At 38.9% G+C, this 27,021-nt stretch overlaps 2 protein-coding genes across 3 annotated transcripts; both read left to right on the forward strand.

The window, feature by feature from the left end:
* The first annotated feature begins 2,989 nt into the window (after positions 1 to 2,989).
* Positions 2,990 to 21,434, forward strand: aspg (asparaginase homolog (S. cerevisiae)). 2 transcript variants are annotated; one of them, XM_062536437.1, is made up of 17 exons: positions 2,990 to 3,349; positions 6,012 to 6,141; positions 8,503 to 8,614; positions 9,008 to 9,133; positions 9,443 to 9,526; positions 10,116 to 10,242; positions 10,556 to 10,668; positions 11,138 to 11,323; positions 11,604 to 11,714; positions 11,817 to 11,936; positions 14,348 to 14,443; positions 15,428 to 15,591; positions 15,720 to 15,806; positions 16,088 to 16,187; positions 16,693 to 16,758; positions 17,233 to 17,250; positions 20,269 to 21,434. In XM_062536437.1, the coding sequence occupies exons 1-17, from the start codon at positions 3,073 to 3,075 to the stop codon at positions 20,314 to 20,316; spliced, it is 1,965 nt and encodes a 654-aa protein (XP_062392421.1). In that variant the 5' UTR covers positions 2,990 to 3,072; the 3' UTR covers positions 20,317 to 21,434. The 2 variants fall into 2 exon arrangements, with proteins under 2 accessions (XP_062392421.1, XP_062392422.1); XM_062536438.1 differs by lacking the exon at positions 17,233 to 17,250.
* Positions 21,435 to 21,945: 511 nt separating this feature from the next.
* Positions 21,946 to 25,661, forward strand: zdhhc22 (zinc finger DHHC-type palmitoyltransferase 22). Its single transcript, XM_062535581.1, has 3 exons — positions 21,946 to 22,178; positions 23,911 to 24,450; positions 24,756 to 25,661. The coding sequence occupies exons 2-3, from the start codon at positions 23,913 to 23,915 to the stop codon at positions 25,037 to 25,039; spliced, it is 822 nt and encodes a 273-aa protein (XP_062391565.1). The 5' UTR covers positions 21,946 to 22,178; positions 23,911 to 23,912; the 3' UTR covers positions 25,040 to 25,661.
* Positions 25,662 to 27,021: the final 1,360 nt, after the last annotated feature.

The following is a 27,021-nucleotide window of genomic DNA, read 5'->3' on the forward strand; positions in this document are numbered from 1 at the left end:
CCCCACAAAATTATGCCATGCTAACCCATAGGTGAACAACCTTGGGTTCAGTGTTTGCTCTTCCAGCGTTTATTTGAGATGGGCCTATCGCCTATCCTGTCAGTGTTTTGAGCGCTCAATTTTAGAGCCTCAGTGCACATACAGTACACCAGATCAAAACATTTCTATAATTGACGTTGCTTTGATCAGGTATGACCTTATGACTTTAGGAGTAGGTCTAGTTTCTCTCTCTCTGTTTAGGCATACCCAAGATAGAATGTGTTTGCTTTAACAATAAGCTGTTTTAAACACTGCATATACACACACAAAATAAGCTGTTTTAAAATTGCATATACACATAAAATAATAAAGCAACAGCGATGAGACTGCCTACAGAGAGAAGGTCCTGCACCTCATGGTGCACCAACAACAACCTGGCTCGCAACACCAAGAAGACCAAACAGCTCATTGTGGACTCATTTGTCAAAAGCTAGCACACCTCCCTTCTCATCAATGGGACTGAGGTGGAGCTTGTCGCCAACTGGGTGTCCACATCTCTGAGGACATCTCTTGGACACTCACCTCTACCCTGATCAAGAAGGCGGTGTACTGGTTAGGGCTTCGGCCTTGTAACCGGAGGGTTGCCGATTCGATCCCCGACCAGTCCACCACGGCCGAAGTGCCCTTGAGCAAGGCACCTAATCCCTGAGCGCCGCTGGTTGGGCAGGCAGCTCACTGCTCTGGGTTAGTGTGTGATTCACTGATTCACCTCACTGTGTGTGTGCTGTGTGTGTGCTGTGTGTGTTCACTAAATGCCCTTGAGCAAGGCACCTAACCCCTCACTGCTCCCCGAGCGCCGCTGGTTGGGCAGGCAGCTGACTGCTCTGGGTTAGTGTGTGATTCACCTCACTGTGTGTGTGTTCACTAATTCGGTTAAATTGGGTTAAATGCAGAGAAACAAATTTCCCTCACGGGATCAAAAAAGTATATATTCTATTCTATTCTAAAGACTAAAGAGGATCCACCTGTCTCTTCAGATGGTGAACTTCTACTGCTGCACCATTGAGAGCATCCTCGTGAACTGAAAAGCACCTCAGAGGGTGGTGAAAACTGCCCAACACATCACCGGACGATTGCACTATCCTATCCAATCCATATAGTGTTCTATTTATATTTTATGTACATGTAATTACACTTATACATACTGTAGCCATATTCTACCTCTCTTTGTATTCCTGCACATACTGTACACTTGTTTTTACCAGGCTACTCATCATGTTGTTGGTACTGTTACTACACTGCACATACTGTCTATACATAATACTGAATATCCAAAGTTTTTCTTATACATTATATATACTGTGTATATATATATATATATATATATATATAACTAGGCTAGGCACTCTCTCTCTCTCTATATATATATATATATACAGTGAGGAGAAAATGTATTTGATACCATGCTAAAGTTGCCTAAAAAGAGGAATATAAAATCGTCATTTGACAATTGATCTTAATGTCTTAATTCAAAAATTGAGTAAAAATAAAACCGCTAAGTACGCCAATTTTCTTTGTGATGGAAGAATGTTTCGTAAATAAATAAATGTTCTTCCTAAATGCTAGGGGGAAGTAAGTATTTGACCCCCAATGTAACCCTATGGGAATTCAACACATAGGGTTAACATAGGGGCGGGCAGATTTTTATTTTTTAAGGCCAGCTATTTTATGGATTCAGGATATTATGCATCCTGATAAAGTTCCCTTGGCCGTTGGAATTAAGATAGCCCCACATCATTACATACCCTTTACCATAGCTAGAGATTGGCATGGTGCTTTTTCCAGTAGGCCTATTAGCCTGTTTGATGCTCATTGAGCTCAATGCAAATCAAACAGGCTAATAGGCCTACTGGAAAAAGCACCATGCCAATCTCTAGCTATGGTGAAGGGTATGTGATGATGTGGGGCTATTTTAATTTCAAAGGCCAAGGGAAATTTATCGGGATGCATAATATCCTAGATCCATGAAATAGCTGGCCTTTAAAAATAAAAATCTGCCTGCCCCTATGTTAACCCTATGTGTTAAATTCCCATAGGGTTACATAGGGGGTCAAATACTTCCTTCCCCTAGCATTTAAGGAAAACATTTATCTATTTACGATACATTCTTCAATCACAAAGAAAATTGGTGTCCTTGGCGGTTTGATTTGTACTAATTTTTTGAGTTAAGGCATTAAGATCAATTGTCAAATGATGATTTTATATTCCTGTTTTAGCAGGGTATCAAATACATGTGCTCCTCACTGTATATATATATAACTAGGCTAGGCACTATATATATATATATATATTACTAGGCTACTCTTATAATGTTACTGCTACTACACTGCACATATTTGTGCATGATTTTCATAACTGCATCTATTCTGCTCTCATCAGGTTGCTGCTAATACACTGCACATCTTTATACTTAATTTATACCATTGTAAACCATTCCACCTCCTTAACTGTAGGCCTACTACACAATCTTATAGGCCTACTGTTTATGCATCACCCTCCTATATCACATGGAACTTTTTTGCGTTTGTCATCTGTAGGCCTACTTGTGCTCAGCCTCTGCACAATAACAATAAAGTTTAATCTAATTTAATGTAATCTGAAGTAATCGGATCCTTCATTACAATCTAGGCTAATGTAAAAATGTAGACATCCCACATGAGATCATCATGGTTACTGTAATGCTTCATCAACCTTCCAAGCAAAGTAGGCTAAACAACCTAATAAGTTATTTAAAACATTGCTTAAACATTTGGAGAAAATTAACAATCTGGGGAAAAAAAGATAAATCTTTCTCTTAATATGTTCTGAATGTTTGGCCACAGGGTGGCATCGTCTTGTGACCTCAAAGCAGGGTCATCTGCCAAAAAAGGTTGGGAACCCAATACCTGCCAATCATATACGTTTCAGAGGAGGCGGATTTCACCACGTGAAGGAAGTAGGACTTTTGTTTTGAAGAAAACGATTACAACGGACATGATTGAGGAAAAACGGCAAGCAAGTACTAGGCTAGTCTTAACCCTAACGGTATAAACCATGGAAGCTGAGTGCAAGCGGTCCTCTTCTGCTGTGTTTTCTCCATCCGAAACGAAACTGGGGAGAGCTTTGTCTCAGACACGGTTAAATTCTCTCGATCAGCCCGATGTTTTTAGTTCTCAGACGTCCCTATGTCGGAGTAGTACCGGAGGGGTCCGACGGAGAAGGATATCAAGTAGCGCCAGTGTCGACGTCTCGGAGACGAGTCCAAGTGCTGAGGCGAGGGTCCTGGTTATTAACACGGGAGGGACAATTGGAATGATGTTACATGATAATGGTAAGATTAATGTCAGTAAACCAATGCATACGTCTAACTGGTCTCTTTCACCCCTTAGCCTGACCCATGGTTACTTTCTGGTATCATATGGCTTGTAATGGGAGTCACGCCAACCGGTATAATATCATCTAGACCACTTAAAGAGACAGACTCGTTATCGCGGGAAAGTCGATCGAACTTCGAAATCAAATGTAGCCTACAATCAAGGATGCAGCCACACCCCCAATGTCATGTCCAGTAGGCTAGTGCTTGAAGTGGATAGAAAAAAGGTGCCGCGGTAGCGTACTGTAGGCCTACTCATCATTCACATGTAGCTATCATGATATCAAAGAAAGAGCGGAGCACGTACTGTAGCGCTAGGACTTTGATAAATGCACCAGCTGGTAGGCCTATCCTTGATTCCTGTCTTGTTTTACAGTGAATAAAGGACACTAAGAGATATCACATATTGCTTATTGCTTAGACCTATTTACAGGCCTGAGAGGGGCTGGAAAGGTTAGGCTACATATAGGATTTGTAAACCCGTGTGTGTGTGTGTGTGTGTGTGTGTGTGTGTGTGTGTGTGTCTGTGTGTGTGTCTGCGTGTGTCTGTGTCTGTGTGTGTGGGGGTGGGGGTGGGGGTGGGGATTTTAACATGTAAATAAAGCATTTGCAATAGTGCACGAAAAATAAAGGGAACAACATGCAAACCAAGTTTAAACCATTCATTTGCTTTTTTTAATTGATAAAAAAAGATAACCAAGGGTAAGCCGCTGAGCACATAGATAACCTGATTTGGAGATGACAGGAAAGACTATTTAAAAAGTTGTGAAGGAAAAAGTGCAGGTATTGCATACTGATGAGTATCGGCCCACTTCAAGCACTGATGGCCAGCATGCATGCCAAGAGAACAAAAACCACACACACATGCACACACACACACACGACACACGTGTTCACCTGCGGCACGTTATCTAATGTCAAGTTGCAGCCAGTTAAAAAAAACAAACAAAAAAAACAGGATACTTCAATTCTGAGTGGACATATTTGCATTAATGCATTTTCGAACTGCTACAACAATATTCCATGATATTCCATGACTTTGCCCCACAAATGATGAATACAGTTTCATGACTTTCCATGTCTAGAATACATTTGAAATTCCATGACCCACGGGTCGAGCCTCTCCTGCTACTCGGAAATCTCCGGGAACTTTGGCCTATAGGCTACAAGCATCAGGGCTTGAGTTCCTGGTTAACACCATAGACTGTATAGCATAGGTTTACACTCAGGGATGGGAATTATCACAAGCCACCAGCCAAATGCTGGTAAAATGTGAGAGTGGCTGGTAGATTTTAGACACAAAGTCATATTTTAACATTGAGTGGCTGGTTAATTTGACCAGAAATCTGCTATTGGCTGATACATTTTCAAATTTTAATTTCCACCCCAACTGCCCAAATTCATACATAAATTCATCAATACAAGACACTGTGTGGCATTCTGCCGTAGCTACTTTCATTGTGATGTGTAGGCCTACTGTACGTACCCGGTGCTTGGAGAAACGTGACACCCAGGGATTAAAGGGGGCTGGAGCGGTCAGGAACGAGATTCAGCCACCTCGGATACATTTATAAATAAATAGATTCATTCATAGCAACGATACAGCGTGATGATATTGTTAAATGTAAATAGTGAGTCGCCAAACTGTTCACACAAATTTGGGAGCATGAAATTGTCCAAAATCTCTTAGTTAATGCTGAAGCATTCAGAGTTCCCTTAACTGGAACTTGGGGACCCAGCTCGGAGATGGCCCCTTCCTGTTCCAACATGACTGTGCACCAGAGCACAAAGCAAGGTCCATAAAGACATGGATGACAGAGTTCAGTGTGGATGAACTTGACATAGAGTCCTGACCTCAACCCAATAGAACACCTTTGGGATGAATTAGAGTCAAGGAGTCTTGGGACACTGAAAGACCAGGGTGCACGAAACTTGGATAACGTTTTTCATTTTGATCTGTCTGCACGAAATTGGAAGTGTAGGATCATGATGACACCCTCTGAATTCATGCCAAGTTTCACGGAACTCCATTCATGGGGGGCCATACCATAAGTAAGGGATAATGGACGACACATCGTTCGGTTATACAAAGTTAGTGCACATTCTAGATGGCAATACGGCCCGACGCCAAGCGGAGACACACACACGCACACACACACCCCATTACCCCACCACACACGCTCACAAGGCGAAAAGCGACTTATTACATAATTAACGTTATTGGCAAACGTTTTTACATTATTGATTCAGAAATGTTACTACATTATTGGCAAATTATTGCATTATTGGCTTTATTACAATAAAAGTATTACGTTATTGGTCGTTATTGCGTTATTGGACGTTATTTCATTATCGGCTGCTACACGCCCCTTAGCTGTTCTAAGGTCAGTGTGAACTATGGCCTCTCGGGGCTTATTGCTTAACTTCATAATGTCAGTTTTTGTTCAGTTTTCTTTAGTTTTCCTTTGTGAATGCTTGGTCCAGAAAGAAGTGCCACATTGGAAATGGGACTATTCTCAAAGCCCAGTTTCCCCAGCTAATCCACATGTTTGCTTTTTCAAAGTTGCAATAAGATATTTGACACCACCTTTGTCTCTCTCTTTGTCTCATTTTCTCACAGTGTTATGTCCAGAACCTAATGCATTTTTGAAGGCCCTGAAGACTCTGCCAATCATGCACGATGAGCAGTATGCTCAGCATACCAAATTGTACGACTTCTATGGACCCGCAGAGAACACCCTAGTCCTCCCGTAGGTCTCCGCCATTGATTGACACTCACACTCCTAAATCTTAGGCATACTTACTGTTATCCAGTAAGTTGTGTTTTCTTGGTGGTTGGTTAAGTGATGTACAGTAATGGTTACATGACCCCTGCAAAAGCCTTAGAGGACATCCTCTATAAACTTAAAGAATGATTTATCAAGGGCTGATTTGGTGACATCACTCACTCAGGGCTGTATTCTGCTATTTGCATATTTTTTTACAAGCGTCTAGTTACACATACACTATATTGCCAAAAGTATTTGCTCACCTGTCTTGACTCACATATACTGTATGAACTTCAGTCTCAACCCATTCTAAATCCATAGGGTTTTATATGACGTCAGTCCACCACCCTTTGCAGCTATATTAGCTTCAACTCTTCTGGGAAGGCTTTCCAACTAGGTTTAGGAATGTGTTTATGGGATATTTTTGACCATTCGTTTTGTCAGGTCACATACTGATGTTGGACGAGAAGACTGGCTCTCAGTCTCTGCTGTAATTCATCCCAAAGCTCTTCTATTGGGTTGAGGTCAGATGCAGGCCAGTCAAGGTCATCCACACCAAACTCTGTCATCCATGTCTTTATGGACCTTGCTTTGTGCACTGGTGGGGCTCAGTCATGTTGGAACAGGAAGGGGCCATCCCTGAGCTGGGCTTGGCCCGGTTCTACACTTGTGCAAATCATATCCTCAAAGATATTTTTTTATTCCGCACATGCATAAAATATCTCTACAAGTACAGTACAAAGTTTCCTTTTTATACAGCTGAAAAACACTATTACACATGTGAATATCTTTTCACGAGCACAATATCTTTATGGTGTTGTTTTGACTCCATAGCTATGGCTATACAAAATATCCAAACGTCTTTCACGCGCCTGATATAATCCATATCTCAAGTATGAAACTGCGGACACGTCTCGTTCTTGTTTGCATAATGACACACATAGTAGCAGAGATGGTACTGTAAACAATATCCCTGTGGCTGTAATTTTGCCATGAGTACAATGCCAAAGGCGTAGCGTAGCCTACTCTGGAAGCGACGTAGGCCACCCGGAAGTAGGCAGCCAATTTCACAAATGCTGGAATAAGCTACATCACCTCTACTAGGCTTACATACTGTACCAACCCAAATAAAATTTTACCCATCATTTAACATAGCTATGCCATGTTACATCATACATGCATGCTATGGTTATTGTATTTAGCAGATGTTCCAGCTTTCCTTTGCACAAACATTAGCACTGCAGAGTTTGCATGTCTCCTAATGTCTCTGATGTTTGCTTATCTGCTATGCGCTTTGGGATTTTTTTAAAACAGTAACTTACACTTGACAAAAACAGTACTAAATATCAGTGCTGGCATTATAGGAATGTGTAGTCCTGCCATTTAACCTATTGCATTAAACGAGCAGTGGAAGTGTTTTTTAAAAACATTGTCTTTCACAATTTTCTTTCAAGGTCCCCGCAATAAATGACGGGCAAAAAGAAAGGTCACTCTATGAGCAAAGTATCGCTTGCATGAACTGTAGTAGCACATAACTTATCAATTGATCAGAGTGACCTCTTGCCCAGAGCAGAAAAAGAAAAGAGCATGAATCGAAGAGCAAATAGAAGAGCCAGAGATGAGAAATATCTCAACCTTTATCCTTCATCCAGGTCACCCCCGACTCTGTGGGTGTGTCAATCACCTAAAGTTCTCCAGTGTAGTTCTTATTCTACAACTATGTACAAATACATTAGATTGCAATGAAACCATGATCAGGCTGTTGCCCACATTGCAAGTATTGATTTAAGACCAAACGTGAATGTATTACATTCACAACATACATTTACAGAGATTTCATAGGTGAAATGTATATGGGAAAGACAGGCGACTACGGGAGACCTGTGGGGTGCCTAGCCAGAGCCAGCTAAGGCCTAACGTTTTTTTTTATTTTTTTAAACTGTGTTTTTTTCATCAGTTAGGCCTTGCGTTTACACAACGCCGCCGTTTTGGAGGCTGAAAACGATGGTTTTTGAAAACTGCTTCCAAGGTGGAGGTTTTTGAAAGCCCCCGCGCTTGACCTCACCTGACTAGACCCTTGGCAGAACAACAACAATGCTGGATCACGAAGCCGTGTGTGTGCTGCACTGCTGCATTTGTTGACAATGCTGGAACAAAATGTTGCAATTCTGCATGATTTCGACGACCAGCGACAACGCATTAACAATAACCTGCGCCAAATAGTCTAGGCTAGGCTACTTTTGATTTGACTAAAGTCTATTGCAGCTCAAGGACTAATGAATGTGGAAACTGTGCTCCTCCTTGCCTATAATACTGTCTATGTCCTGTCTACTCTGTTCTCAGGCTCTCTAAGCAGAAAAAGAGGATTATTGGCACTGTGATGGAGTATTGCCCCTTACTTGACTCTTGCAACATGACCACGGATGATTGGGCCACCATTGCAAAAGACATTGAGGTACTTGGTACATGGTATCATGGTGTGGCATTAGTTCAAGTTCAAATAGTTTGTCATGTACTCACAAAATGAATTATAAGTCATGGAATTATTGTGCTCAAGAGCCAGCTCAACGTTTAAGAATAAATTTGAAGTAGTAATTAAAAAGGTAGTGTGTGTGTGTTCAGTGGGTGTTGGTTGAGATGTGTGGGGGGATGAGGAAAAGGTGTGTGTGTGTGTGTGTGTGTGTGTGTGTGTGTGTGTGCCCCGGACGGGGGGTTGTACAACATATGACAGAATGAACAGAAAACAGCTATTAAGATATTTGTTGTTTTTTGTCTTAAGTGTTCGAGTGACTCATTAAAATGTAATTGTATTGGCATAAATGTGTTTGTTTTTGTGTTTATGTTCTAGAAACACTATGAGAAGTATGATGGCTTTGTGATCCTGCATGGCACTGACACTATGGCCTATACGGCATCAGCTCTGTCCTTCATGTGTGAGCACTTGGGAAAACCCGTCATCCTCACTGGCTCACAGGTGCCCGCTTCCTCTAGACCACACTGACAACAAAACTTGGATTCCAAATTATTCAAATGTTTTACTCTGCCCTAAACAGGAGTAGTCAATCTGCACAGTGCTTATTATTTGACATCTTAGTAGATTTTGAATTACACATTTCTTTCCTTTGCATAGCTTTGTGATATGTTTTTTTAACCATTACAATAGTATTCATATATAAATTATATATATATATATATATATACATTAACAATGAATAGAAATAATATAGAGAAATATATAAATTGATTTTACCGTAACATATAATCATTTTCCACTCCTAACTAGGTTCCCATATATGAAATGAGAAATGATGGCAGAGACAACCTGCTGGGAGCACTTTTGATCGCAGGACACTTTGTTATCCCAGAGGTGAGTGACACCACTGTAGAACACATTTTTCACTAACACAGATTTTAAATTACACTACTCACAACTCGTTCGCTTTTCGTAAAAAGGTCAAGCCACAGTAGTATCATATCACAAAAGCAGGGCACTTAAGTAGAAGCATACAATGGTGATTTCCCCATCTCAAACAATGCCTTGGAAAAAAAGGGCAACAAATTTCACCCGAAAGTTGAATATACCTGAATATATGTGAGTAGTGTATATTCAGTTAAAGTAGTAGGAAAGTATGAAACATACAGTAGGATTATTACAGTAATTTCCCGCATATAAGCCGCTTTGTGTATAAGCCGCAGGACAGCGCTTTATGCAAATTAAAAGAAACAAAACACCATATTAACACCATATTAACTGCCCCCCTGTATTAACCTCATAGCTGAAGAAATTTTGCAAAATCAATGTATAAGCCGCGGCTAATAGTCGGGAAATTACGGTATCTGCGTTGTATACTTGCACTATGGTGCACATTCTCAATACGTCTTGTTCTCAATACATCTGCTACTCAAACTCTCATCGACTAACCTGTTCTTTCCTTCCCTATCTCTTTCTTTGCAAGGTTTGTTTATACTTCCATCACAATCTGTACCGAGGAAACCGCGTCACAAAAGTGGACGCTGGGAGCTTTAATGCTTTCAGCTCTCCAAATCTGGCCCCATTGGCCACTGAAGAAGTGGACATAAAAAGTAATATTTTTAGCACAGGAACATCTGTTTTCAGTCAGAAACATGTGGGCCCACAGTGGTTATGCAATTCCAAATGAACAATTACAAGTTGTCTGACAGTTTTGCTGCTTACTAAAGTGTTTTGAAGCATTTTTATGGGTTGATAATTGATGCAACAAATGAACCCAGTGGAATATTTAAAACTGCATTTTCTGAAAATTAAATGTCATTCTGCATTTAAAACCGTATAGAAAGCTTGAATAGTATTCTAAGCCATTATTGTAACAAGACTTGCCTGTATGATTTCAATGTGTTATCTCTATGACAACCACAGTCAACTGGGACACTGTCTGGCGGGCCAACACTACAGCCAAGTTCACTGTCAACACTGAGATGAATCGTAATGTTGGCCTCTTGCGTCTGTTTCCTGGCATTACAGCAGAGACGGTACGTGGCAAATTATTCTCTCCCATCCACTGTTTATCATTGGTTTTCAAAATGTTAAGTTAAAAAACGAGAAACCACTTACTCATGAAGTAAGCAAAATAGTTTGGTAGTTTATTACAATATATTGTACATATATTGAAGTATTGCACATATTATCCACATGTGTCCTATTTTCTGTGGCTGTGATGCTGTGACTTTTGGATGAAAATATAAATATGATGTTATAATATATGTAATACGACATTTTGTTAAATTTCAGAGCACATCAAAAACATACTGTAAAAGTGCCTTAATCTGGCTGCCAGATCGAGAGTTTCAAAATGTTTTTCTGCAACAAATCTTGGTTCTGTATTATATTGATCATAGTCATACTTCACTCATTCGTTGTCACTTACTGACTACTTGCACTAAATCTTTTGATATGCCTTTTTTGATATGCCTTTTAGCCGTTGTCTTTTTGTTTCATAAGGTCAGGGCTTTCCTGCAACCACCTATGGAGGGCATTGTTCTAGAGACCTATGGAAGTGGCAATGGTCCAAACAATCGCACTGACTTGTTGTTGGAGTTCCAGAAAGCCACAGAGAGAGGTGTGATCATCATAAATTGCACGCAGTGCCTCAGGGGTTCTGTGACCACATCATATGCAACAGGAAAGGTGTGTGTTATTTATTTTTATTGTTATTTACTGTATGTTAGTGGTGCACCCATTTTCTTTCAAATCTGACAGGCACTCAAAATTAAATGAATTATGAAAATAGTTAAAATTAATGTAATAATTATTCTGTTGAAGCTGGTTGTGTTGGCAGCTTAGCATCAGCAAAACGTATGAAATCGCTGTTATACTGTATATCTCAATTTGTTTTGTGAAATTATACTCATGTTGCATCCTCTATGGTCTATACTGTAATCAATGTTTATCTCCACACTTTTTACAGTCCCTTAGTGATGCTGGTCTAGTGGCTGGTTGTGACATGACCCCTGAGGCTGCTCTGGCTAAACTATCGTATGTGCTGGCTAAGGATATATCTCAACTAGATAAGAAGAAGGTATGCAGACAGATATCTCTACTTCAGCTTTTCATGAAACTGTCCGTATTTCTCCACTAATGTGCTCCACTAATGTATAACTAATTGATTTTCTGTCTACAGATGTTGAGCCGTAATCTGCGTGGTGAAATGATTGCTGACCTACGTGGAGCCAAACTTTCCCTTAGTGACAGTCGTTTCATCCAAGTCATTGCTAAGTCCCTTAGAATCAGCTGCAAAGAGGTATAAACTTTTAAGATTTTTTTGAAGTTAACAAGTTTAGCAGGGTAGATCTCCTAATTAGAGAAACCAACTAACAGTGTACAAACAGTTGGTTTTGTTTCTTCATAGTATGGCGATAGATGGTGTAGCTTAAAGATTTGCACATTATTAGACGATGCAATTCTGTTGTCTATACTTAGATATGAAGAGTTTGATTCCAAAACGCTATATATCTGTTTTTAAAAACATTAAAAAGTAATGTTATTTAATTGTGTATTCCAGGAAATATCAATCAAATTGCAGTTGTATTGTTTTGATTGAGTAAGGATAAATCAAATAACAATATCCAAAAACATTTCTACAGAAATTACTGGGAAAACAAATAGTAAAGAGAACAATATTCATTAAAATTCATTAAAATGGTGGATATGCCATTTTGGAACCAAACTCTTCATATTATGGTATTGAAAATTATCTGTATCCAATTGTATTTGATGCAGTTTTTTTGGATTTGGTACAACTGTGTGATACAGAATTAAATACCAACCAATTAGTTAACTCTGCATTTGTTTCTTTAACTGTCAGCCTATACACAGAGATACAAACTTTCCTGCTTTGCCATTTTGCATTTTCAAAATGACTCATTTGCGTCAGCCTGTTTCAGATTTGGTCAGTGTGGGCTTCTCAACCATGTTGATTGATTACAAACTATTTTCACATATTTTTTAAACCAATCCTTAAAACATTCAATCAAAATTAATATTATTATAATATTCTGTTGATGAAACCGCATTGAATCTTGAAGCCACTGAATCAAACTGTATCAGTCTATTGTCTGTCGTTACACCCGTGTGTGCATATTCCTTGGTCGAATTTCATATAATGAAACAATAATATTGTTTTGATCAGGACTCATATTCATAGGTTGTGAGACACACTGCTTTCAGCACAGCACTCCCCTCACATTTTGTAACATTACAGTATAATCAAGAAATCTTAAGTGCAAACATGCAGGTCCATATCAAAAAAATATTTATTTCAAAATATTCACTTTATTTCAAAAAGTGAATATTTCATATATTCTACATTTATTACATAAAGTAAAATATTATAATATTTTAATCTAGATGATTATGGCTTATAGCTCATAAAACTAAAAAACAAACAAACAGTATCTCTCAATATATTAGAATAAAGAGGTCATCAAAAAAGAAATTAACCAATCTGACTAATCTGAAATGTATGAACTCAATACTTGGTGAGGCATGCATACAGATTGCATGTTCGTTTGGTAGCTTGGAATAAAATGTGTGTTTCCCCCATACATTTCATGTATTGAAGATTTTTTGTGTGTGTCTTACTAATGCAAGCATACATGTCTGTACATCCAACTTGCTCTCTACTCTCAAATAAAGATTATTGTCAGGATAGTGGGTTCTTTCCCTGAGGCAGACAAGTGATTATGTGATATGCGTAGCCTATGCCTCTGCAGAACATTTCTGACATGATTAGCATAATAGTATAGGAGAGCAAGGAAGACTGGGGGATGCGATTAGTATATTGTGCTTATTGCATGAGTGGTCTATTGTCTCTCAACTGACAATCACAGCATGATGGTCATGAGTCTTTATCCATGAGGTGTCCATGCTAAAGGACCGTGAGCCAAATGCTTTCCAAATAGCACTTTTTATCCAGTAATATTGTTTAAAAACAGCACCAAACCTTATCAGTAGCTTGCTCAGGGCCTCTACACATAAAATGAAGCACCAACAAAGTAGTTAGCAAGCCCAAAGTTAAATACAGAAGACTGTTAAGAACACTTCATTAGAATACCGAACACAAAGCGTACTAAATTGAATCTTTTGACTATGTATGAATAAACTACTACTACTACTACTACAACTACTTACCAACTGTCCCCCTACCAGCTCCTCTCGAAGGAAAGTCCATATAAGGCGTGACGTGAGATCTCGACTTTCCTTCGAAAGTCCACTTGATTAGTGTTCTTAACCTTTTTGAATGCATTAGTGTCATGTGACTCAAATTTAGAAATCCATTTCCATTTCACTTTTGTGAAATAGGGCTATTTGTCAATGCGTCTGAAATACCACCTCATGTGAGCATAAAAACAAGCAAGCAAAACATTTTTTTTTTCTTTTTTTCATTTCGCATTTAAGATTTCCACATTTTCAATGCTGATGGAAATGAACCGAATGAAAAGATAGAATTGCATAAACTTGAGACCTCCCACACTGCAAGAGGCTGGTTCCCTTGGGGCAGATTTGACATTCCGCTGTTGTTTCGCTCATCCCGTTTTGTCACATTTTGAATCATTCGTTAATACCTATTGTACGGTGTTCCGACAGTGGGCCAGAAGTGATGGTCCAATATCTGGTAGTGCGATCTTGTATCTCCCATGTCTGTTTTTCAAGGAACTGGAGGGTATTCGTGATGCCCTGAATCCTACCCTGGCTTGTGCAGCTGCCAAGATTGGAGACATTGAAGCTCTGGATGCCATTAGGGAAATGGTAAGTGGTATTTTGGGTATTTTGATATTTTGAGTGTGCTTCAAATAAGAGCAGATTTAAAAACCTTCAGTGGCACATATGAAAAATCATACACTAACATTTCTAAGGTAGTATTTCTAATGTGATGCAACAGCAAAATATTTGTATATGCTTGCTTATGTAAATGAAATTTTCATTTGACCATTTCATTTTCATTGTTCGTATGAGTGTAACATTGGCAGCTTGGCAACTCTATAAATATCTACCCAGGCCACTTAATTAAATCATACTTTATTACCTCCGCCAAGGAGGTTATGTTTTCATCGGGGTGTGTTTGTTTGTTTGTTTGTTTGTCTGTTTGTCTGTTTGTCTGTCTGTCTGTTTGTTAGCAAGATAACTCAAAAGGTAATGGATGGATTTCGATGATGACATTTTAAGGGAAAGTCTGAATGACCCAAGGAAGAAATTATTACATTTTGGGAGTGATCCATAACACCGTCTGGATTCCAGAGCCGTTTATGTTTTTTGCTGAGTGGTGTAATGGCATGGTATGGCCATGTGGTGGCGATCTGAATATTTTAGATTCAAATGTATGACAACCCAGGAAGAACAATACAGGCGGAGGTCTGCACTCTCTGAGTGCTTTTCTAGTTGTAATTTTGTGAAGTGAGATTCTTCAGGGCTTAGGCAGGAATACTGGTATCACATTTTCTCTGACAGACAAAAAATCTGGCAGTTCACAATATTGCATAATTCAGACAATGACATGACATAATGCCGTAGACAAAAAACAGAAATACTGGCTATTACTCGATCAAGTGTCCCTCACTATTGCTTGGACAGCAGAATAGTGAAAATACAGATAACGTTATTGTTTATCATTCTGTGTATATATGGCTGAGATTATAGCTGTGAGTTTTTTTTTTTTTTTTTTAACTCCTGTTTAAGTAGACTTCATCAACTCTAGTTGATAACTTGAAGTTGATATTTGTCTATGTGTTTCAGGGCAGCAGCCTTAGCATGGAGGACTATGATGGCCGCACACCTCTACACATTGCTTCCTGTGAGGGTCATTTCAAAGTAGTGCAGTATCTTCTTGGTCATGGTGCTACAGTCTATGCCAAGGATCGTTATGGTGATACGCCATTACGCAATGCTATGCGATTCAGGTGATATTGGTGTGCGCATGTCTTTGTGTGTGTGTTTCTACAGTATGGGAACAGCGGTGTAATGTCTTTTTCATTCATTTATTGTTTATTCTCTTCTCTCTCTTCCCTTGCTGTGCTCTTCTCATCAGACATAAAGACGTTGTAAAACTTTTGAGGAAAACTGGTGCCCATCTCTCCCATACTGAGCTTGAGGATGCAGGAACAGAGATGTGCAGGTTTTGAAAGCATAAACACATCACACACAGACAAACCATAGCAAATAACAATAAGGATAAAAGATAGCCTCATTTCTCACTGAACACTTAATTGTGTATTTAGGATAAATCAAACCCATTAGCTAATATGCCAATTCAGTGAAATTGGCCTACGAGATGCATATTGTAAGCATTTTACGGTAAAAGAAAAAAAAAGAAAAACATACAAAACTTGTTTGGACAGGGTGAACTGTTGTTGTCTGTACTGATGCTAATCTGTATGTTTGTATTGTTCACCTCAGTCTTGCTGCAAACTCAGATGTTGAAGGTCTAGAGATCTGGGCCCTGGCTGGGGTGGATCTAAGCATCCCTAGCTATGATGGACAGACAGCGTTTGATGTGGTAATCTTATTTGAAATAATTTGCCACTCATGTCTTTTTTTTTTATTATTATTTTATTTTTATTCTGAAGGACTGAAGTCTTAACGTGACTCTCGCCAGATCCTTGTAGTTCCGCCATGCACAAACGGCTCTGGTGGAGCATGGCGGAACTACAAGGATCTGGCGAGAGTCAGGTTACTGAAGTCTTACATCAAGAAAGATGTGTGGAAACACACACACACACACACACACACACACACACACACACACACACACACACACACACACACACACACACACACACACACAAAAAAACAATCAAATACAAAATATCAAATACAACAAAACACTTAGCTAACATAGCTGCAAGTGTCTAGTATCCTAGAGGTATACGTAGCAATCCAGTATGTATGAATTTATAACTTTAGGAATTATAACAGTAAACCCTCGTCAGGACTGTACGTTTTTTTAAGGACAGAAACTGTTTTTTATTATTATTGTTGTTGTCTCTTTCCCCTTTTGCCAGGCTCTGTCAGTAGGACATCAGGAGGTGATCGATTTTCTTCAGCAGACTGATTACTTCAGAACTCAGGTAAGTGGCACCTCACATGGCACACCCGTGTTTTCTATTATGCTCTGTAGTGCACTTGATACCAACAGACACTAAGGTAACAAAATAATAACTAAACAAAATTCAAAACCGTATCTAATACATTGCTGACCAAAGCAGCAAGGCTCATTTTAGCCTTCAGGCCAATTCACATAGACTGTGATATTGCCTATACTCTGTGCATGGCATGTTTCCCATGACAGACACAACTTAATATTCATTCATTCATTCATTCAACTTTTATTTATTCTCGGAGGTTCATTGAGGGTAGTCCTCATTTTCATTGCAGTCAAGATACTTTTAGTGGGAGTATATCTATGTTCCCAGGAATCTCTATTCCTATCTCCTGTTGGGTTCTTGTGAAATTTGACACGTCAATCTATATCATAAACATTATTTAGCTTTATTTCTCTCATGCATGTTTCTAGGTTATGATTTTTTGTCATTTTTGCGCAGATGAACCTGGAGCAAATCGTAAGTGTGTGAGTGTGTGCGTATGTGTGTGTGTGTGTGTGTGCCTGTGTGTGTGTGTGTGTGTGTGCGTGTGGGTGTGTGTGTGTGTGTGTGTGTGTGTGTTTGTATGTGTGTGTGCGCATGGACATGGTCTTTTTAGAGGAGTATTTGCTGGAGTAGGTGGAGTAGTTGCTGCCTTTTGAAGTGTATTTTATGTAAGACTGTATTTTCAGGAGTGGCCTATGAAATGAAAGCTGCTGTAATAGATCAATTGGGCCGCTATATGTTACATTAGAGCGAGCGCTAGCATCTCAGAGGCTAAACAAAAGCTTTGCTGTCCACACCTGTGTCTTCAGCCACACCTCCCCACCCTCTGTTTCCCCCTGACCTCGGCAAAGTGTCGCAAAGCAGCGAATCCGTAAACACAGCTCTGAATGCAGTCTCATACAGTAATAATTAGTCCCGTTAGCAAATTTGAGACTTCCGCGAGTCAGACCTAGGGCCCTAATTTGAATGTCGGGCAAAGTCTACCAGTAAGCAGAATTCTTGTGCATGAACGGTAGGTATCGTATGGCATGTGGGAGCATTGAGTTGGCTCATCAATGTTTGTGGTCTTGGTCTTGACACTTTAGACTTGAGACTCTGCACTTTGCCCATCATTCAAATTAAGACCTCTAGTGTTCAATTTGGCAGCCATATTTGATTTCATCTTAGTCTTTAGCCATATTTATCTTTTAGAGTTGTAGTCTAGTCATGGCAGTTTTGTCAACTTTTTGCCATTAGGCAAATTGTTTTTTTTTTCTCTTTAATTGATAGATAATTGGGAATTGAATCAATGTGACAGGTTCAGGTGGAATTGAGTGCTGAAGGCCATAAATCAACTTTTCACTGTTAAAAATGTGTTTAGCTGTTGACATTTTCACATCTTAGTTTATTCAGCTCCTTCTGCATTTAAGGAACATTCAATATTTTCATATTAAACTATGTTTTATGCTTAACTAAGATGAGTTGATATACTGTACCTCTCACGTTTCAATGCGTGCACTCAATGGCTCTGGCTCGTGGTGCTACTTTGATAGCACTTAGCTAGCCCAGTTCATTCATTAGGATCCAAACAGAGATGAAGTTAGAGGCGACCAAACACCTCCACGTTTTCCCTACTGTTACACGAGTAGTTTTGTGTTTTCTGCTGGTAACAGAGGCGTAGCAACAGTCATGTTTTAAAGATAGCAGGTCCACATGGAGACAGCATAGCTGGTTTTATTGAAAGGAAATGAATGTGGGGTCTCTTGAGCAGTTTATTAACTACCAAGGGCATTATTTTTACGATTTCCCTAAACCCCATGCTCTCATAGCCTAGGGATTTTTTTTCTCACGAACCGGAACGAATTTCGTGCCAAAATGCTAATCAAACCATACAAAATGAGGGTGGTAACTATCGCATACAATTTGATTATCATATAACTGGTGGCTGACAATTAATCATTATTGGCTGCATGGACTGATGCATGATCACGTTTGTAGGAACAACAATTGCTTTGGCTTGTACGTTATTGTTCTGCATGGAGCACATGCATGCCCTTTCTGACAGATCTTTGTTGACGTTCACTGACATTGACATGTTATTGCTCCTCATGCACACCTCATGCTATGTCGAAGGACATAAACCTTTCTCTCCATAATGTTTAATGACCATTTCCACTAGTAAGCAAATTAACTACGCTGACTGATAGCAATGATGACTATGCCATGACAAGCTGTACCAAGTAGTGATAAGAAATGATGACTTATGCCATCCTGACACCGAAAGACTTTGCAAAGATTTGGAAAAGATTTTTGAAAGACTACAGTCTCCGACCCTCTCGCATCTAAAGACAAGTCGTAGAGTTTTTAAGTCACATATTTTGCAACGACTAGGGATCTTGCAAGATCACTGATTACGAGACTGCAACTAGATTCCTTTAAAATGTTTTCATGATAGCCTCACATCAAAGTCATATTTTCATGTTTCAGCAGCACTGTTTCATGTGTGACATCCCTAACAGTTATACAGTTGTTACTGTATGTCACATGGAATAGCAGACTAATAATGTATAGAAACAAAAGAACAAATAATCATATAGGCTAATCATATAGACCTGCGGGTCCAAAACGAGTGTGGTTCTGCCCAGTGTTGCGTTTTGGATTGGTGTGGCCACAAATACAGTATATAATATGAAAAATGGGTATATGATTTGTCTGGTCTTTACGCCATACCTTTCAACCAAATTTCATGAAAATTGTACCAGTAGTTTTTGCATGCTGTTAAAACCAGTCAACACAAACAGACTTGGGTGGAAGCTTTATTACTTTTGCTAAGTAGGTAATCATTTTGTGAAGCAATGAAGTGTCAAGTGAAGTGTTAGCTGCTGTTTTGTTAATTTATTCTGTCCATTTTGACCATTTCTGAAGTCATACATTTCTCAACTGATGGCCATGAATATTTAATTTTTTGAATATTTTTAATAGTTTACCTTTAACTATTAAAAAAAAAACCAATCATTCAGCACTATTCATATGGATGATTTTTGTTGTGTTTTGTTTTTTTGAGAATTGATCAAAAACACCCAAAGTTTTTACAGTTTGTTCTGCTTTGTTTCCATCTTTTACATTACAGTTTTCTCCAAAATGATGGTTTAAAATGGGAGATGTCATGCATCTGCTGTTTTCTTCTTAGAATGCTACTATCTTACTACGGCAAAGTGTATGACAGCCAACATTAAAATGACCATATTGACAGCATAGGAGACCGTACAGATATTGTCAGACAAGTTAAAACCTTCATCTTTACATCACTTCAGAAAATGATATTGTCAACAATTTAATTTGGCAAAGAAATGTATACATTGCTTGAAGTTATTGGTGCCTCTCCCTTTACCACTCTGTGTTGCCCTAGGCAAGATGGCAGCGCCATTGACGTACGTACGTACAAGGCCAATGCACAGTTACATATTCATGTCTGACGCTAATGGTTACTTTTTTCACCCATCTTTTCGTCAGGATGAAGAAGATGTCCTTCAGTTTACTGCCAGTCCTGGGAAGTCGTAAGGACACTCTCTTCTATCACCCCCTTCAAAGGACAACTTTCTTCACCTCAATTAATTTTCCAGCACCGCCAGTTAACCAATTACTTTCCGTCCATTCAGGACAGCCTGAAAGCTTCTGTAGTCTTCCACTATTGATGATGTTACATAACAATCGCCATAGTGAATATATGACTAGCATGTGTCTGCACATGAACACATGGCTGTTTGTCACCCACGCAATATTCCTCTTTGTCACTCATGGTTCAGTATTATATTAAACGGTTATTTGAGGTAGCAATACACTGTTACATGCACGTGACATAGGAATTTGTTGAATGTTCTATGTTTTCCACTGACTTTTATGAGTTTCAGAAGTGGCAAACTCACACATATGTTTCTTCTAAGTGGTTCACCACCAGATGTGTGGGTGAGTCATTGTGAAGAATATTATGAAGCACAAAATCATTTTGAGAAAATGAGACTTGCTCTAAAGGTTACTTGTACCCGTCCACTGTGTATAGCACTTGTGTGTAGCATCTTTGCTGAGGTGTGTCCTTCATGATATCACAGAATGCTGTTTTTTTTTGTCAGTATAATGACTATGCTGATTTCATAGGAAAGTCAAATTTGTATTTAGTATTAGATTAATAACATCCCTACAAGCATATGAAATGCTTGCAATAGTGTCAGCAACTGTCAGCAATTAAATGTTATACTTGTGGTATTGACTAGTGAAGGATGTTGAAATAGTTTTAGACTCAGGTTGTTCATACAATCATCTGCAAATATTTAAACTATACCTCTTGGGTAGGCTACTTCAAATCAGTTCACCAAATTGAGAAATGTTCATGTTTTATGTTCTATCACATTAATGTATCATCTTTTGTCTCAGATGAACAAAATTAAATATAACTGTGAAGACAGATGTTCACCAGTATGAATTCTTTTTAAAACAAAAACAACAACAACAACAATAAAAAAACAACATATTCTAATAAGCAAATTCTGATACGGTACTGGGCTATTAAGCATTCTATCTATCCTATTCATGAAATACCAATACAGCCTGAAAAGGATCAGTTTTATAAGACTGTTGCCAGAGTGTTCCCTTGACTGCAATAAAGTGTTATAAACTTTGAACACTGAAGTGTCAATTTCCTTTTATTGAGTATAGCCGGTACTCCACAGATTTCTTTTAACTATTGGCATTTTCACACATGAAAGTTCTAACTTGTTTTTGCCACTGAACGTGTTTATTGTCTGTTGCAAATTAGTCAGTTGAATGCAACACAACTATCCAATAAAAACACAAGGTTGTAGGTCCTTTGTTGTAACACAACAGTGCTTGTGAAACAACTTAAGCCTAATGTTATAAAAAAAATTTCCATAACCACTTAGGAGTCTATAAAACAAACAAAATTAGGATTTGGAGAAATATTTTGACTGTTGGTAACCTGGAAATCCAGAGAGCACAGAGGCGAGCTAAACAGATGACGACAGCACTGCAACATCTTAAGTCTGGAATCAGTAAACACTGATCGTAGTGATATTCAATGATAGCCATTACTGATAGCCAGACCCTACATTTTTCTAGATGTGGGTCAGGTTTCCTGGCTAGAATGTTAGTGTCTCTAGTGAAGATTTGAGATTGCATTGAGTAATTTAAATTCTGAAATTTTGATAAGGCTTGCATTGTTTGTATTAGCTAATATTTTCATGTGCTGTTAAATAGGTCTAAAGTGGTTGTACATCTGTCAGAAACAAGAAGACAGAAAAACAGACAGACAAATAAAACCCAGATGAAAACATAACCTCCTTGACGGAGGTAACGAACAAACCCGGATGAAAACATAACCTCCTTGGCGGACGTAGGCCTAATTAACGGTAGATCATTAAATTTGTATTTTTTTATCAGTGCTATTAATAAGTTCATTCATGTTGTAGTAGTGAGAATGTTATGGAGGCATATAGGCTATATTAGCAATGTTTTTTGTGCAAAGAACGCTTTCATAACTGTCATGCCTCTGCGTGAAGTAAAAAAAAAATTGATTTGAGCAATCGATATCAACTAATTCAGCACCTTCATGATGGACAGCGCCTTGTATGTCGGACATATGAATACTCCTGACAGTTAGCTCGCTAACGTTATCGTTAACGTTATCGGAAAATCGGCCCAGAACACTGGGAACAAATTAAGATTCATTACATTCAAGGAGTTTTATTGGTGGCAGACATTCTACTATCAGGTCAAGCCGATTTTGAAGGCTAAATTTGCTTTAACCGTGAGCGAGAGTCCGCACAGTTAGCGCTGCAACCGTTCTACTACCGCTTGGTTGTTACTAACATCACAGCTGAGCTATTTAGCCCACCACACGGTCTCAGTAACAGCATGGAGGAGGCAACTTAGTGTAGCCTACGTCTGAGATTTGCCAAGGCAGGATCTCGACTTCAACAATTTCCGACCGAACGTTTACAGAGATCATCATGAATGTTTTCCATTTTTACGGAGGCTGATTAATTAATTATGTCCTGATGCACAGCCTTAGACTGAGTGAATTACCAAAAAGGACACGACTGCCAACGACATCAGTCTACAGAGGTTGAGCCACAATTTCATCGCTGCTCGCAGGTAACGATAGGATTGTTGTTTATCCCCCTGAAGATAAAGTGGTGGCGCAATAACATAGTCAGATCCGAAAAGCAGACAAGATGCATAGGCTACATGTGTAGACACAGACCGTGGATGAGCTTCGATGGCCGACTGTAAAATGAGACTGTCCGCAATTTAGGCTGGCTTGTTATCGGCGACTGAATGAAAGTTAAAATTGCCTTTAGCCTCAAATCACTCGACGTTTGAAATCCTTTTCGATTAGGCCTACCCATTAGTTGATTAAAGCACTATCCCCTCTATGTATTACATGCACACTGAAAATCCCAATGATCGGGTGACTGGAAAACCGTCAATAATGAATATCGGTTTGCAACATGAACACTTGAATAACCAGATAACTACAAAACACTGTGTGCATGATATGCACATTAAAACAGATTATCAAAGTGATGAAAATTACATGAAACAAATCCTTTAATTTAGCACGATGAGAGAAAAGGCATTGGAATAATAACACAAACCATATACGACAGACGATATGACAGAATCTGCAAGAGGCCTTTGTGGCATTCCCATATGAATAAGCACCAAGTAGGCCTATGCCAAGACATTCCTGACCTGCACACAACAGAATAGGTGAAAACTTAGGTGATGGCATACCCCTGCTGACAGACATTTCTACAGTAAAACCTGTTTGCGAAAACCTTCCCAACACCAAAATATAAAAAAGCAAATACATTTTGGGAGATGAAGGAATATGGCAATAAGCAAATTATTACATGCTTTAAGAGGGATATTTGTTGTGTTTTTGTTTTTGCTTAGAATCATTGACAATTGTTTAAAGGGAAATTGGCCTTAGAAAGTAACTTGTTTTTCTTATCTAACAGGGGTGCCAATGTTCATAGATGACTGTCTGCCAGCTGGAATTTATTTAATTGAAAAGGATTTCACAACATGTGCTTCTATAATGGTTTCTGAATGGTCTTTTGTGTGTTAATGTCACAGGGATGGTGATAAGGATGCTGAAACTCAGGCTTCTCAACATGTTGGCTCCAGCCTACTTTTTCACGGCAACAGTGATCACTTTTGCCTTGTATTTTGTCTTTTTTATTCCAACAATTTTCCAACCTCCTGCCATTATGATACACACAACTATTTTTCTCTATCTAATGCTCAATGCACTGGGGAATTACGCAATGACTATATGGTACCCATCAGAGACTACCTGTGAAAGCACAATTCCACTATGTTCTCTGGACTGCTCAGACAGAGTGGATGCCCATTACCTCCGCAATGACCGTCACTTTTGTAAACTATGTAAGAAAGTGATCTTGAAAAGGGACCACCACTGCTTCTTCACTGGAAACTGTATAGGAAACAACAACATGCGTTACTTCATCATGTTCTGCATCTACACCTCGTGTATCTGCTTGTACTCCCTAGTACTGGGTGTGGCATACCTCACTATGGAATATTCCATTTCATTCGAAAACCCCTTGGCATTCCTCACACTGCTGCCTCTTTCAACAGGATACTTCTTTATTGGTGAGTAGGCCAGGTAAAAAAATGAAAAAAACATTACTCTCCCTCTGATGAACCTCCCTCTTCTCCCTTTATTTGCTTTAGGTTTTTTTTTTAGTTTTTTTTATTTAGCACTTGTTAAAAGTCAGAGAGTACAAAAGAGGAAAACAAAGACATATTCAGTGCAGGAAGAGGCAGTAAGCCCAGGCTGGCTTATATGAAGCCTCCACCTAAAAAATAACATAACAAAACCCCCAAACAAAAGTAAATATGCTTCTTCATTATGTTTATTAATTGTGACATGATTTTGGCTCTGTCTCCCCATTCAGGTGTGATCGCAGGCCTCCAGTTCTTCCTGATCTTGATGCTTTATGTGTGGCTGGGTATAGGACTGGTATGCGCTGGATTCTGCTGCCAGCAAATACTACTGGTAGCCCGCGGGCAGACTTGGTGCCAGCTGCAGAGGGGACGTCTCGTTCAGAGTCACAGGATGTGGTGTGCCAATCTGAAAGACGTGTTTGGTTCCCGGTGGGCGTTGGGTCTTTTTCTGCCCGTGCTCACAGTCAAGGTTGGCTCAAAACATGATGAGAACTTGGGCCACAAGCTTAATTGAGTGTTTTAACATACTGACACCATGCCTATGATTTGTCTGCAGTCCCAATACTAAGACAACATTGAGCGTGTTTACATGCACACTAAAACCTGATTGTTATCGGGTTTTTTTGTAGTTTTCTGATCATTCAAATGCTCATGTAAATGGAATAGGCCGATATTCTATTTTACTGCTGTAGGTTTATGAAAATTGAAGGAAAACGTAATAATTGACCGAGTCATGTAAAGCTGTTCGATTTTGGTTGTCAAATTTACTAAATGCATATAAACACCGCAGAATGGAAGATGATGACCCTGGAGTCTACCTCCCATTTTAAAAACTGTTCCAAGCACATATTGTATCTCAATCTCTGAGAGTTTTTGTCCTAGAAACATATAAGTGACACTATTTAGAAACCTTGAATCAACTAGTTTCCAAATATACTGTATATGTTCGATGTATCGATGGTGGTTTGTAAAAACAATAAAAGGAAATCCTAGGATTAAAGTCCTTTCACCTGCAGCAGGTCCATTCAAAAAGCCAATTCAACTTCATTTGTATTTGAAAGAGACACTCACTAAGAGAGTCTAACTTTTTTCCCATTTGTAGAACAGCTACACAAGATGTTCCTCTTACTTTTATGTAGCCAACACCTTTGTTTTCAAGGTTCCGATTTCAAAAGTCTTAGGTAGATATATATTTATAGTATGGGTTTTTTTTACTAAAGGCTTGAAGACCTTTGAAAAACATTTTTTTATATAGTTGTGTTTACAGTGAATTATAATAAAAACTAATTTCATTACATCCATTTTACTCTCATATCATTATTGTTGAGGTCTTCTAGAATATAACCATATGTGCCACTTTTGCATGAATGTGTTTAGATAGATGAAAAACTTAAAAATGTCAAGGTGTAGCAGACTGCTTATACTGTATGTCTGAAAGGCCCCCGGAACTCCGAGCGTTAAAACCTTTCAAGCTTCAACCCTAGAAGAAACCTGTGCTGTGCATCTAAAATTATTTATGGTTTTATTTCAGTCAGCCTATTAGCTGGTTTGAATTACATTGAGCTCAATGAGAATGAAACCAGCTAATAGGCTAACTGAAATAAACCATGCCAATCTCTTGGTGAAGGGTATGTGTTGATGTGGGGTTATTTTAATTCCAAAGGCCAAGGGGACTTTATCAGGATGCATAGTGTCCTGGATAGATGAAATAATGGCATTTTAAAAATACAACAAATCTGCTAGCCTATATGGGAATTTTAACATATATAGGGTTATCATAGGCGTTCCAATACTTATGACCCCTGTATTTTAAGGAAAACATTTATTTATTTACAATAAATTATTAATTCACAAAGAAAAAATATGTCCTTAAAGGTTGAGTTAAGGCATTAATATCAATTTCCAGAGGATGATTTTAAATTGTCAACTTTAGCATGTGTTCCATAGGCCTACTTTTGGAGGGGACTGTATATGGCTCTGGTCTTTTCCAGACATGCGAGTCAGGGAATTTGATCATTCTTGGGGCAGTCATGAATTATCAGGGAGTTTTGTGGCAGTTTAAAGTCTAGTTGCTAAAAAAACATTTATACAGATAATGTTTGTTTTTTTTTTTGTCAGGGAACGTCATGGAATTTTACATCTGACTTAGAGTGGGAACTATCTCTGTCATCCCTGTTGCTTGTGCACCTTTTCCTACCACATTTTCCCTTCTAGTCAACTTGTCCTTTTCCAACCACATTTTCCCCTTCTAGTCAACTTGTCCTTTTCCTACCACATTGTCCCCTTCTAGTCAACTTTCCCTGAATATGCTTGGAGCACACTAGCAGCAATGATGTGGCACTATGTATACACTAATCAACAATACATTGCATTTATATAACGCTTTTCACTCAAAGCGCTTCAGTGAAGGGAGAACCTCACTAACCACTGTGTAGCTCCAACCTGGGTGACGCCGTATAGCCCGGCATGCCCCCATTATATGGCAAAATGCTCACC

This window comes from Sardina pilchardus, chromosome 5 (assembly GCF_963854185.1).
Source record: "Sardina pilchardus chromosome 5, fSarPil1.1, whole genome shotgun sequence".
Lineage (NCBI taxonomy): Eukaryota > Metazoa > Chordata > Actinopteri > Clupeiformes > Clupeidae > Sardina > Sardina pilchardus.

Coding starts and splice junctions, on each gene's coding strand:
- aspg (XM_062536437.1), top strand. CDS start 3,073: ATGGAAGCTGAGTGCAAGCGGTCCTCTTCTGCTGTGTTTTCTCCATCC. Junction 9,527..10,115: donor GACACTTTGTTATCCCAGAG/GTGAGTGACACC, acceptor TTTCTTTGCAAG/GTTTGTTTATACTTCCATCA. Junction 11,324..11,603: donor CATCATATGCAACAGGAAAG/GTGTGTGTTATT, acceptor CACTTTTTACAG/TCCCTTAGTGATGCTGGTCT.
- zdhhc22 (XM_062535581.1), top strand. CDS start 23,913: ATGGTGATAAGGATGCTGAAACTCAGGCTTCTCAACATGTTGGCTCCA. Junction 24,451..24,755: donor AACAGGATACTTCTTTATTG/GTGAGTAGGCCA, acceptor CTCCCCATTCAG/GTGTGATCGCAGGCCTCCAG.